This window comes from Pipistrellus kuhlii, unplaced genomic scaffold (assembly GCF_014108245.1).
Source record: "Pipistrellus kuhlii isolate mPipKuh1 unplaced genomic scaffold, mPipKuh1.p scaffold_m20_p_11, whole genome shotgun sequence".
Taxonomy (NCBI): domain Eukaryota; kingdom Metazoa; phylum Chordata; class Mammalia; order Chiroptera; family Vespertilionidae; genus Pipistrellus; species Pipistrellus kuhlii.
This window is the reverse complement of record NW_023425416.1, coordinates 12398382-12412678: the sequence shown is the minus strand read 5'-3', so window position 1 is coordinate 12412678 and position 14297 is coordinate 12398382. Positions and strand designations below refer to the sequence as shown.

The following is a 14297-nucleotide window of genomic DNA, read 5'->3' as shown; positions in this document are numbered from 1 at the left end:
TTACAGAATCTCCTTTGCTGAACATCCAGAATCCCATCCACAGCCATATGTCTGAAATAATTCAGGCGCAGCCTTGTCTGTCATCAGGGGGAGCATGCTAGATAACCCAAACTTTCACCAACCCCCAAACTCTGAAATCGGAATCAGAGCTATTGGCTTACAGTCAGACTTCCTTTTGTTTATTTTCACCCTGCGCCTGGAAAGGAGGAGATATAGCAAGGAAGACCAATACCCCATGAGGACTCCTAACTACTATCTCAATTCCAAAAAAAAGGCTTTTCTTGGTATATAATTTCACACCTCCGAACCAGAATTAATTCACAGGTCATTTAAAGCAGAAGACAATGCAAATACCCGGCTCTAGTACACACTGGATTCCTTGCCCTATTCCCCACAATGTCTGCTTTTCCTTATTCAGTCTTGGCCTTAGCTCAGAATTGTACATTATCTAAAAAACTTTTTAAACCAAGCGCTAAAATTACAAATAAGGTCCTTCAGTTGTACAGCTTAAGTGAAATTGTTTCAAATGTTGTATTTTTTTAATTGGGAGAACATAAATCTGATTTTAATATTAACAACTGGCTTGCCTTTCTCTGAAAACACAAAATGTAAAGAAAGCAATCAAAACATTTCACATACATTCACAATCATATCACATTTCTTTGGAGGAACAATGAGGGAAAGCAGCACTCCAGCAGACTGCATTTAGCAAGAGCATTTACTGGTGGTACCAGAAATCTGTATGAATGTACATTCATGCCTTTCATTTCAAATCTTATGAAGCAGAGATTGGTGACAAACTGGCAGCTAGTGGGCCAAATCAGGTCCACCCATGTGTTCTACTGGGTCTGAATGCATTTTAAAATATTTTGTAATTTAGTTGCCAATTCTAAACAAATCAGAATTTTTCATGTAAAAACCCAAATTCTCAGCTTCTCTTGAAAGATGGGAAGATCAGGAAACTCTGTGTCACAACTGGCTGGAGTACCTGCAGCCTGTAGGAAGGAGAGGAGCCCTTCAGTTTGCCATGGTCCCCACCATGCCCTGTCTCCCCAACACTGAGAGGGCAGGTCACTGCTATTTATAATCACACCGCATTTATCATTACACCTCGCCTGCCACACTGGTGCCCCCTAAAGACATACCATTTACTAAATAAGGGTAGCAGTTTTCACCAACAAAATAGAAAAGTCTAATGACCTTCACATTGGCTTGTCCACTTCTCTCCAATAAAGACATGAAGAGTAATTCCTATCTCAGGAGCCGAATTAGTGTCAGGCAGTTGCATACTGCTACAGGGTTTTCTCTCTTTGGGGAGGAGGGTGTGTTATTTCTTCTCCAACAAAATAGCTGTTTTTACTTCCTTTTCTTTTTTCTTTTTTTTTAAAGAAAAGCTGCTCAACCCTTTGCGGGAGAGGACTCTGAAGAAAATCACATAAACCCACATTTTTAGAGATGGTTTTCCTGTTTGTTTACACTTAAGTCAGGAAACCTGAGAAGAGGTTGGTTTAAAAAAATAATAAAATAAAAAGACACATGTGGCTATGAAGACTAAACTTTGACAAACATACCTGAACTTAAATTACTATACAGTGGATTCCAAAGATGTCCGAGTTGCAAAAGACATAATTTTGAATCTCTGATCTGGCACTATCTTCAGTTACTGTTTATGTGTCAATCAAAAAACTGTCTCTTAATTTTATAGGCCGCCCATCTCATGTTTGTCTCAAAATACTTATTACCTAGCTACGAGTCACTGACCTGGGCCTGGATCTGAAGGACTTCTTTCTAGAGATCAGTGTTGTTCAAAGGCCCAGGACTTGGCCCTCTGGAGGACCTTATGCCGACAGTGTGGGTGGCTGGTTTCTCCTAGGCGGTCCCTTGTCGTTGACCTGAGAGAAGAGCACATCTTTACCTAGGCTTTCTCTCACCTCTGTTATCCCTTACTCTCTTGGCAAAGATTACTGTGTCAGATGCTAAGTCCTTTCTGCAGGGGTACTGTGGGCTAAGATAAACCATCTTCAACTCCCTGCAGGCTTCTCAGTAACCTGGAACCTTGGGCTTATACTTATCTTCCGGTCCAGAGAACACCTTCTGAATCAGCTCCACAAGCCACTGACTCTCAGGATCAAGGACTTCAGATCATCCCTATACTCTGCTGGTTTCCCTAATGTCTAAAAGCCTGTGACTTATAGAACCTTTATCTGAATTCTGGCTTATCATTTCCACTGGCCAGAACAATGTGAGAATAAAAAATAAAAAAAAATGGAGCTCTGCTTAAACAGATGTTTCGCCTTAATCTACAAGGCAATTATTCCCATTCCCAGGATGAGATTGGGGGGGGGGGGGGGGGATAATGATAGTGAAACTAATAAGGCAAAACAAGGAAATTGGACTTCTCAACTTATTCTGAGTTGGACATTCCCAGTGTACAACAGTTCGATTTTGTTGATCACAAATATTTGTATTTCAAAATAAGTGCCCAAACCTTAAATCCAACCTAAAACAGTACCTGATATTTGGACTAGCACCTTTTTCCCTTCCATTTTCATAAGTGAGTTCACTTAGCAAGCTCTCTGCCCACATTAGGAATGCTCCCCCTGACCCCTTCCTCCATGCTGTCACTGGGGCCACTTTCGCATAGATCCTCATTTCACAAGCAAAGCTGAACATCTATCCTAAAAGTGGCCCTTAGTTCCTTTGGAGCATTTGGTCTCAATAGAAATCTCTCTCATAATGTTCGTATGTTGGCAAGTCTGAACTGCCCGAGCTCCTTCACAGCATGCCAAGGATGGACGGCAGGACGGCCACATGTGAGCAAGAGCTCTGTGCTTGTCCTCTGTTTCACGGGGATGAACATGGAACGTCTCTTCTCCAACAAGCAGCCATGGGGGAGGCAGTTCTGCTGCTCACTTGTCTCTCCCTCAGAGCAGCTGCAGGAAACTCGATGCCAGAGAACAGACAATCACGTTCTTCTCCCAAGAAGCTGCCAGCTGCCTTTGCAGAGCAGGAAGTGTGGCATTTGCATCAAAAATATACCCAAACCTCTTCTTTCCAGGAGCGTGTAATCTTTCCCTTCCCACCTGCCGAGCATGTGCTTGGAAAGAGAGGTGCCCCTCCCACCGCTTCGGGCTGCTTCCCAGCATCCTTTCACATCAGTGCTTTTTGCTGGTGGCAAAAACATGGTCCCTGGGGTAGATGCTGAGAAAACAGGGTGCCAAGTCCAACAGCAGCTATGAAAAGGGTGGGAGAGGGTGCTCACATCCCGAAGGGCACAGGGAGGAGAAGGGAACTATTTTCCCTTTGGAAACAGAAATTCTATCGGGAAGTCATTCATAAAAACAGAACATTTTCCTTTTTCTTTTCTTTTTTTTATAGAAAATTCTTTCCTTCTAAGCTCCAAATAGCTGTTTTCAGTAAGAAGGAGTACGAGAGATAAATCTTTCACTGGTGAGTACAAAATAAACAAAAAGTGAAACATGAGTCACAGGCTGGGTTGTGGGGAGAACACTTTCAGATTCAAGAACTTAGTGATTTCAGGTCCCATGACTTCTTCAGACAATATTCGAAGAGCACACACATCTTTGGAACAGTTCCCTCCTTTTCACCTTCTTAAAAAGAGGTTTGTCATTAGTCAAAACCAGTTCAGCAGATTCACTGGCCACCACTTCCACACACGGCTGTATTTCAGTGGGTTCTGACCCCGAATATTTTGGACACAACTTTTTAGACCAGAAGCCAAGTGACACATGAACCTCAACTTCCAGTACTGGAGTCCAGTTGTGTATCGGTCTCTCAAGAATAAAATTCCAGGCACCACCATCTGAGATACAGCGCAGCAAATGTAGCCCAGGAGAGCTTGGCAGGCAGACCGGGCCCTCGCGTGATGCTACTGAGACCCAGAGGTGGTCCTGGGAGCTGAGCTCTGGAGCCATTGCTTGTTGACCAGCCCAACTCAGTCAGAACAGTCTAAACAGTAATCCTGGCCCAGCAGCCCCCACCTCAGCCAGTCACGCCACCCACAAATACATAAACACTCGTTTTATAAAAGGTGATTATATTTTCAGTCACCTTCTTGACCTTTTAAACAACCATGGCATCATAAGTCCCACACCTAAAGAGGGCAGGAGTATCATCCCTAATGACATGGGTTCCAGATAGACTGACAGTTGATTTCTGTGGTTGTGAAGGTATTAAAAGTGCTTTTTCTACAAAGCATTTCAAATCAAAGTAGCCAACAACGAACAGGCAATGTTTGCAGAGATAAATTAAGTCTGAACGATCAGTGCAGGTATTTTCCTGTTTCTTTTTGTTATGTTTCCTCTCTACCTCTCAGGATTGGCTCTAACCCAAGGTCTAACCTACCATGGCAAGCTGTTGTCAGATCTTATGGACATGCCTTTCCGAGCTCCACATGGTTTTAGAAAACTGGAGACTTTGCCAAGATATCTGTTTGAGGATAAGGGAAGGAGAACAAGTACTGGCACGAATTTCACTCCAAACACCCTCAGCTCCAAGTGGGCTACTCAGCCAGAGAGATGAGCTGGGGAACCAGAGAGGCGGCAGCTAAAGTGGCAATGCTTAGACTCTTCCGTTTGGTTACAAAGGGGCGACGGCGTGGAGTTCACCAGTGTAGCTGCAGCAACCAGGTTCTGCTTTACACACCCCGGAGGCAAGGAGCTTGGACGGAAGGGCAGGAGGGTCCTCCTCACCTAAGGAAAGAAGAGAGAGCAGAGACACAGATCACTACACCTCACAAGACTAGGCACTCAGACCAGAACATGGCAGACCCTAGGTTTGGACCACAGGCTTTAGGCAAGTGAGGCAGGCATCCCAAACAGCTCAAGCGGCTAAGAGGCCCCAGTTCCCTTGCGGTGAGTCAAGGGTTTGCATGCCTGACTCCAGCTGGTCACGGGCACAGTAAGGATGACACGGCATCCTGCAGGGGCTCCCTGGAGAAATGGGGCCTCCCTCAGGGCCCTACTTGGAACCTGTGCTGAGCTGTGGGGAGAACACCGCATCCCTGAACCCAGGTTCAACAGATGTGGGTTAAAAGACATGGGGATGGTGAACAGTGCAAGTCCCAACAAAGATCCAGGTCATCGAATACTGTTGGGGACCACTGCATTTTGGTATTTGGATGTTTCTGGGGTTTAGGACGGTGGCCTAGTGCACTCGTTGTATATTACATAACGTGGAACTGGGCAGTTCACCGTAACTTAGCATCATCTCACACCTATGAACATTCCCATTACCTGGGAGCCACTGAAACTATCAATGCAGTTGTGTTACTTCCCATCAGGTGTCACTGCCACAGAGGTGTGCCCCCAAACCAGGAAAGCACTTTCTCGAATTAGGAGCAAACGCTGGGCCTGCATGGAAACAGACCCACTGGCACTTGGGGCCCCGGCCTTACCCAGGCCCGAGGAGGACGACACGCTCTCGGTCAGCGAGGACGTTTCTGTTTGGTCCGCCGACAGCCCTTCCATGAGGGGCAGAGACAGCTCGGAGGAGGGCACGGAGGAGTCGTAGATGCCCGAGTCCCGCGGCATGCCCGAGGCACCCACGGCCTTCCCGGCGCGCAGCAGGGGCTGCAGGACCGGGGCGCCCGCGGCCTCCGCGGCCTCGTCGGGGCCCAGCTGCTGCCCCTCTGGTGACCCGGGGGCCGGCACCTCAGCCTTGAGGTCACTTTCGGGCCCCAGTTTGCACATGACGTCATTCAGCACCAGGCCCGAGTCGAACTTCTCCAGGACCGGCTCCTGGCGGCGGAGCGGGGGAGGCTGCGAAGGCACAAACTGCTTCTCAAACCAGTCGGGCTCCTCGTCGATGAACTGGTGCATGTTGCAGATGGCCACGTACAGGGACCGGCCCGCCTTGCTCCGAAAGTAGTTCCTCCTGCTGACGTGTCCGAGCTCCGGGAGGCCGTGATCTCGAGGGAGGCCGTGTTCTCGCGGGAGGCCGTGTTCTCGCGGGAAGCCGTGGTCTCGCGGGAGGCCAGGGTCTCGCGGGAAGCCGTGGCCTCGCGAGTGCAGGTGGGAGCAGAGCTGGGGCAGGTGGTCCATGAGCTTGTACTTGGTGCTCAGGTCCAGGACGCCAGGAACGTCCCCCTCGCAGGAATAGTCGAAGTAGACGGCGATGAACTTGCTGAGCGCCACCGCCGAGGAGCTCTGCTTGGCCTGGCGGAGCTTTTCGGCGATGGCGGCCACGGCCACCACGAAGAGCTCGCCTTTCCCGGAGCCGCGGCCGCCTCCTTTGTGCTTGTAGTTCTTCTTGTCCACGAAGTACTTCATGCCTTTGGAACAGACCACGATGATGAACTGGGACTCGTGGATCTTCTGGATGACCCATTCTCTCTGCCCTTCCCGGCAGAGGCTGAAGTCTTCCCATAGGTCCAGAGCCACCTGGGAAAACAGGACCCACACTCACTCATACAGCCTGGAATGTGGCCGCCAAATATTGTTACAAATCAGTCCTAGCTAGTTTGGCTCAGTGGATAGTCAACCTGCGAACTGAAGGGTCCCAGATTCGATTCCAGTCAAGGGCACATGCAGGGGATCCTGACTTGATCCCCTGTGGGAGAGGGTGCAGGAGACAGCCAATCAATGATTCTCATCATGGATGTTTCTCTCTCTCCCTCTCCCTTTCTCTCTGAAATCAATCAATATATACATATACATACATATATATATATATATATATAAATTTATTTATTTTTAAAAAGAGCACATCATCTCTCCCTTTTTAGCAGCTGTAAGGTGACCTGGCCCTGAGGAACAGCTAACAGTCCATGGGTGATGGTCACACAGCAGACCCTCTGCATCATGCCCTCGGTTTAGCATAATGTGGGGTCATTACCGCTCCTGTCCTACTCGTGAAAAGACAGAAGCACGGAGCTTCTCACAACCTGCCTAAGACACATCATGTGTGAGGCCCTCAAGGGACTTATCAAGTGTGATGCAGAACATTGAAAATGTAGGTCCTGGGGTTGGTCTACCTGATGAGCAAGGCTGCCTACATGGCGGGACAGGTCCAGAGAGAAAGCTGAAAGGTGATGGAGGGACGTGGGTGAGGGACCCCCAAAGTGGGTTGAGAAATGGGGTTCAGGTCTGGATGTCACAATCACCCACAATGTTGGGATGACTCATGTCCACAGAGTATGACTGACAAAGAGGATCTCCCCAGCCATCTCAAAGCCATGCTATTTACTAGTTGGTCAGTGGCTGGAGAGGAGGGTGAACTGCAGTAACATGGCCATTTTGGTTAATTCATGAGTGACCAGCACTTCCCACCATGACTTCACAGTGGTCCTCAGAGTCATATCCTACATGGCCTTTAACCCCAAAGGGGGTCTGGCAGGGAGACTGAGAATGGGAGAAGAAAACCAGGCCTCAGAGGTCTTCACCTTCTCAGACCATTTTCATCTGATTCTACTGAAATCATCTCTTGGCAAGTGTATCTTTCTCCTCCTTTCTTTCTTTTTTTTTTTTTTTTTTTTTTTTTAGCTAATTCTCACCCAAGGGTATTTCACCATTGATTTTTTTTTTTTTTAAGAGAATAAAAGGATGAAAGGGACAGGGAGAGACAGAGAGAGAAACATCAATGTAAGAGAGACACATTAATTGGTTGCCTCCCGCACGTGCACCAACCAGGGCTGGAGGTCGAGCCTACAGCCGAGGTACATGCCCTTGACTGGAATTGATCCCAGGACCCTTCAGTCCGCAGGTCAACGCTCTATTCACTGAGCCAAGCCAACTAGGGCTTCTCTTCCTTTCTATAGCTCAGAAACTAATTCCCGATGGTTATACCCAAACACAACAGCCACAGTCTGTTGAGGGGGAAGGGGGTCTAAAATGACTTTGCCTTCTGCTCTACGGTGTTACCAAGGGGAAGAAACCCTCAACATCTGTCTTTCCACTTGCTGAAAATAATCATGAATTGTCTTACACATGCTCTAATTCTCCCAACGTTATAAATTATAAAGTCTAAGAGATATTATACCAAGCATTTTGAAAAATGTTCCTATGTTTAATCCAGCAATTCCATTTCCAGGAATCTGTCTTTGGAAAATCATTAGAAATGAGGCAATACTGAAGTACAATACTGAGATGTTTAACAATTTGAAATAACATGGATCATGTGGCTGATTAAAACTGCAGTTTATATAAAGCTGCTAATTGTGTAAACAATTATTAAAATGAGACAAAGAAAATAACTCCGACCTATTCAAAATGCAAAACTGTGTGTATGACTTCATCTCTGCAGAAAGACTGGAAGCAAATACACCAAATAGTAACCATCATTCCTCGTTTCTCCAAGTGGAGATTACAGGCCATTTTTTGTCATATTTTTCTAGTTTCCAAATTTTCTACAGTATTACAATCGTTTGCTGTTGCTTTTTAGCACATGTGCTAATCTGCCAACCTCTCTCCACCTCCCTGCATTGGGAAACCAGCCCAGCCTTGTAAGTATGTTTCTTTTACACTAGGGGGCAGCCTCACCACATGGGGAGATTCCGAGAAACCCTCCAGCAGGCACAAATAATCCAACTACATAATTATTGTACAATTCTTGCATTCGTAAGAAACGTGTCCATGAGAGCGTCAAACTTCGCTCTAAGATTAACACTATATCATTATAGAAGAGCTACGTTTGAATAGCTTAACTCAGAAGAACAGATAAAAAACCACAGCAGACCATTTAAGCGCTTGATGCGTTATTATTTCCCCTTCTTAGCAAAGCTCCCCCACCTTGTCAAACCTGCTACTTTTCTTGCCCTGATCTCTCTGACCTTCCAATGCTCTGTCGAGTGACCACCTCTCCCCACCCCCACTACATGCTCCCTGGGCAGCTGCCTGCCCTTTGTCCCCATACAACTTCCTGCCAGGTGGGTGCCACTCAAAGCTTCTGAGCAGGAGTGAGTCGGGGATAGAACTGAGCGTGAGAAAAGTGATGAGTAGAAGAGACTGGACAAAGAGTGCGAGGCAGACCCCGAGTTGGAAGCCAGGCACTGCTGGAGGGCAGGTACCCCCTAAGGAGGCCTGGAGGAGGAACATGGTGGCCAGGAGAGGGTGCAGAGCATGTGCCCCATGCCCCCCACAGAAGGTGAAAGACTTGTTGCCGAACCAGTTTGGCTCAGTGGATCGAGCATCTGCCTGCGGACTGAAAAGTCCCAGGTTTGATTTGGTCAAGGGCATGTACCTTGGTGGCGGGCACATCACCGGTAGGGGGTGTGCAGGAGGCAGCTGGTCGATGTTTCTCTCTCATCGATGCTTCTAGCTCTCTATCCCTCTCCCTTCCTCTCTATAATAAATCAATAAAATATATTTTTTTTTTAAAAAAATTTTATTTTTAAGTGAGAGACTTGAGATTCCTTACCTCGCAGCCACAGAAGTCCTGGAGGAAGTAGGCGAAACACTGGACAACATTCATGTGATTCTGGCCGTCTTTGCTGGAATAGCAGAGGAAGACCTTCGGCCGCGGCCGCAGCCTCTCCCGGGGGAGTGCCGTGGCGTAGGCTGAGGACTCAGAACTCTCTTCATCTAAATGTGAATATATGTTTTCTAAATTTGGGAAAGAAGGTAAGATGGACAGCGATGAGCAACGCTTTGTCCTGTCCCCTAAGACCGGGGCCCTAATGTCATCGTCAAGAAACAAGAGGTGAAGAGGTGACACTGCCACACAGAGTCCAGGAGCCCCCAGGCCCTCCCAGATGCCCGCCTGGGGGGACCAGCCCTCAGGCCCTGCCCTTGGCGGGGGACACCCCGCCCACAAACCTTGCTGCTTCTTGCGGCACATCACGGTGAAGAGGGTGGCGAACGCCGATATGACGACCAGCGGCACGGTGATGGCCACGGCTCGGATGGGCCCGGCCCACGGGGAGTGCACTGGGAAACCCCAAAGGGAAGGCTGTTACACCCGAGCAGCGGAACGGCTTCAAAGAGAACCCGTGTTTTCTTTTTCTTTTTCTGTCTAAGCCGCATGACAGGGTGTAGGGCCCCTTGACCACCTTTCTCTGCTGTCGGTTCGGTAATTTTAAAAAAGGGACTCGTTCTGAAGAAACAGTTCAACAGTCTGCTAACTGTAAATGCCTTTGAGTGAGAATTTTGCCTAAGGAAACCTCCCACCACCGCTTTTCTCCCGAGGACAATTGACTATTTATTTAGTTCCAGAAGACACACACCACACTGCCTTTGATCTTCCAGGCATCCACATGAGGGCGGAGGGAAGTCAGAGCTGATGGAACAGCCCGTGAGAGAGAGGAGCTCAAGTTTTTGTTGTGTTTGTTTTTGTAAAACCATTAGGTGCAGAGACCTTGGTATGTATACTCTAGTCCAGAGCCAACGTTTCACACACAAAAAAAGCCTTACCTGGCTTTAAAGCATAATGCACCACTTTTCTTGTTGTATTAGTGTCATCCACCAGCTGCAAAACAGAGGACGCTACATTATTATTTTTAAGTGATAGCATTTCAACAGAGTCCATGCTTTCGTCGTCTGTGGGCAGTGCGGGGTGGGAGGAAGGAGAACGGGGGAGGGCAGGGCTGCCGCTGTGATCATTCACCAGCAGAGGTAGACACATCTCTGGTCAGACAAAGCTCTGCTCTACCAAGTCAAAAGTCATGTCTTCATGAATGAAAGGGGTGTTTGTTCATTGATGAAACCAGCTAGTGATTGCAGGTTCTAACAATTTTCAACTGAATAGCATCTTACCACTGATCTTACTGAATGCTTTAAGAGGGTGTGTCTGCTCAGAACCACACATTGCTACAGAGTAATGCAAGAACCAAGTGTTTCTACCAAAATGTTAAGACATGTTGGCTGTCTCTGAATAGGAAGGCTATGGACAATTTTTAATTTCTCTTTCTATTTTCCTTTTACTCCTGTTTTTGCAGTATGTTTGATACTGGAAAAGAAATTACAAGAAGAAAAGAAAAAATTCTTATTTACATGCTCTTTTAAGCAGAACTTAGAACTCATGTAAATTTATACAGGACAATGTCAGCAGAAATCTAGAAAAGTATAGGCAGATGTAGTGGACATAGCTTTTGCTTTGCTGTTTCATTACTAAAACAAGACATTTTAGAAACTAAAGTTTTAAAAATATACCTTTGTAAGGAAGAAGGAATATAGAAGTTTTAAATCATGGTTATGTGAACTATATGGTCACATAAAAATATTTATTTTGAAATATTTAATTAAAAAATCAAAGATGAATTTCACATAAACTTTTTTAAAAGCAAGTTAAGGACCTTGTAAAAATATAACTGCATACCTTCAATGGCTTGAAATTTAGTGTTGTAAACAACTGGGATTTAAAAAAATTTTTTTTTAAATATATTTTATTGATTTTGTACAGAGAGGAAGGGAGAGAGATAGAGAGTTAGAAACACGATGAGAGAGAGTCATCGATCAGTTGCATCTTGCACACCCCCTACTGGGGATATGCCTGCAACCAAGGTACATGCCCTTGACCGGAATCGAACCCGGGTCCCGTCAGTCCCCAAGCCGACGCTCTATCCATTGAGCTAAACCGGTCTCGGCTTAAAATATATTCTATTAATTTTTTACAGAGAGGAAGAGAGAGGGATAGAGAGTTAGAAAGATCAATAAGAGAGAATCATCAATCAGCTGCCTCTTGCACACCCCCTACTGGGGATGTGCCTGCAACCAAGGTACATGCCCTTGACGGAATCGAACCTCGGACCTTTCAGTCCGCAGGTCGATGCTCTATCCACTGAGCCAAACCGGTTTCAGCAACAATTGGGATTTTAAATGAGCTGGACTCATTCTATAGAATTAATAATAGGCCTTTCTTGAGTTATACGCACCTCAATTATATAATCACCTGGAGATACATTTTGAAGGAGGCAGCTGGTTGTCTCTGTATTTTGCTCCTGTAAAGAAACAATACTTTTAAAACTTGCTTCTTGGATAAAGGTCATCAGGACCTCTCTGTTCCCCCAGAACTGAAGAGCTCATCTAATTTTTTTTTTTTTTCCAGGAGCCGTCAATCAGATCAGAAAGCCACTGTGCTCATCTGCCACCTTATCTGAACTTCACTTTGGTAAAAGGCCTGGGAGAGTGTGGGACTCCTGTCATACTGCACACTTGGCTGGTGGTACCCTCAGCAGGAATATTTTATTTGGAAACAAAGAAATGATGTAGTTAGAATAGCCTTTACTTAATAAAAGGGTGGGGAGAGAAGTCACCCGCCTGCGTTTGGGTTTATGTGCCATAATTTTAACTTGAGCAGAAGGTCAGAGGCGGTGAGAGCCGGCAGGAAAGCCACACTGCACACACCCAGGAGCATGCCCACCCAGGGAGCCGCTGGGGTATCCACCGCCACTGACCATCTCTCACGGCTCCCAGGGCCGGCCCCGCAGTCCTGCGAGCTCCCATGACACCTTTCCCACTCCCTCTGACCGCCTCCAGGGTAAGAACTTGGTCACTGAGTTTCTACTTAACCTTGGCCTATGTGGAAAGCCAGCAGCCACTGAAATGCCAGTGACAAGGCTCCTCCATGTACTTTTCCCACTGACAGCTGTGAGACCCCAGGCTCCCCATCTGTACAGCGGGGCCAACAGCAGTTCTGCTTCACAGGGTGGTAAGGCTTCCATGAGCACAGAGCTTGGTGGCTGCCACACAGGGGGCACCTGGTTCATGTTTGACTTACAGAAGAACAAACTAGAAATGCTTCTCATTACCGTGGGTCCTTGGTAATATCCTTCCCGGGCTACGTCACCACCGGGAGAGCTGGGGTGCAGGCAATCGGGGAGTGAGGGGTGACGGCAAAATGTTTTGAGACACACCCCGTGATAATAGTCTGGAATATCTACCCACTGCTGAGTCAACATCACCTAATGTTCATGCTGAACCATCCAAATGCCGGGGGCTCGGGGGTCACTTTATTTATTTATTTATTTATTTATTTATTTATTGAAAAATAATAAATTGACATTTTATTGGTTAGAAATGCTCCAATATTGACTATTTCATACACCTAATTTTAATTTAACAGGGGTTAGGGCTATGGGCTTGCTGCAATGACATATGGATTTAAGCTGAGTTTTCTTTTTTCTTTTTTCTTTTAACAAGTTTTTATTGTTCATATTATTACAAATGTTCCTTTTTCCCCCCCCCACCATTGCTCTCCTCCACCAGGTTCCCACCCCACCCTCTGCCCTTTCCTCGGGGGTCACTTTAAAACACGGAGCGGCCCACCTGTTTGCAGGTCTTTCGCTTGAAGGGCCCCTCGTGCTTGAGTCTGTAGTGAAGGTAGAAGAAGCGGAAGCCGAAGGCGTGAGGCGCGTGGCTGAAGGACACCTGCATGTCCGAGCCGTGCTGGGTGATGTTCAGGTTCCGAGGCTTCCAGACTGGGCGGAGAGAGGACCCGCGTGAGCACCCCACGGCCCCCGACACCACCGGCCGGCACCCCGCCCAGGCAAGGGCAGCTCCACTTACAGGGCTTGCAGGCCAGGTTGTCCGGCTGTAACAACAGGTCGCAGGCTGTTGACAGAGAGACATGTGTTTTGGTTATCGGACAGTTTGACATTTTTCTTGCCCAACAATTCAACCAACATGAATATGTGGCACCGGGTGCTGCTGGGAAGGGTACTACGAAATACATCGATGGAACACTGATGTTCGGTGCAGTTCAGCTGGATCTTATGAGAACTTAAAGTGCACAACCTAAAAACGTGAATGCAGGTCACTGTATGACAACAGTACAGAGTCACCCGGATTTTAAAAGCTCGCCAAGCGTTACACAGTCTCAAGGCCAGCAGCCCCGGGCAGCAGGAGGGTTCGTGCCACTGCCACGTTGGAGCCTGCGTTCGCTGTAAACAGAAATGATGCTGGCCCTGGCCCCCTGTGGAAGGGTTTGGGCACAGGAGATCGAAGTGAGCCTGTTAACTGTCTCTGACTATTTTAACCTTCACTAGCCTTCTAATTTAAAATCCTTTTGATTGAGTCTAAAAGTGACATCAGGCATTTACTAAGGAGTGGCAGCATCCGTGCTGAAAACCAGGCACCGAAGCCAATACTTTGAAACGATTTCAATGCAATAGAAACACAGTGAGAGAGGCCAACTAGCTAGTCCAATATGCCATGTTGCTAACCTAGGGAGAACCCTCTGGAAGAGGTCCATACAGTTCCAAGAAAACCAAAGGCAGCCTCAAGGTCACTGTACTGAAATAGTGATAAGCACATCTCCTGCCTACACCTCAGTCCCAAAGAGACACACTGACTGATTCCAACGGGAAAAATTAATCTTAAATTATGCCAAGTCTGCCCAGCTGG

The 14297-nt window shown here is 47.0% G+C and overlaps 1 protein-coding gene across 2 annotated transcripts in view; it reads right to left on the bottom strand.

Annotated features, from left to right (window-relative positions):
* Positions 1-4306: 4306 nt before the first annotated feature.
* IL17RD (interleukin 17 receptor D) overlaps positions 4307-14297 on the bottom strand; it is a 63079-nt gene continuing 53088 nt past the window's right edge. Inside the window, exons 6-13 of one of the 2 annotated variants that reach the window (XM_036430788.2) lie at positions 13461-13505; positions 13221-13372; positions 11828-11893; positions 10368-10422; positions 9774-9884; positions 9376-9539; positions 5417-6401; positions 4307-4712 (exon numbers count right to left, since the gene is read on the bottom strand). In XM_036430788.2, the coding sequence (XP_036286681.1) occupies positions 4600-4712; positions 5417-6401; positions 9376-9539; positions 9774-9884; positions 10368-10422; positions 11828-11893; positions 13221-13372; positions 13461-13505 (1691 nt within the window). In that variant the 3' untranslated portion in view covers positions 4307-4599. Of the gene's footprint in view, positions 4713-5416; positions 6402-9375; positions 9561-9773; positions 9885-10367; positions 10423-11827; positions 11894-13220; positions 13373-13460; positions 13506-14297 lie in introns of both variants that reach the window. The other variant, XM_036430787.2, reaches the window with a different exon arrangement.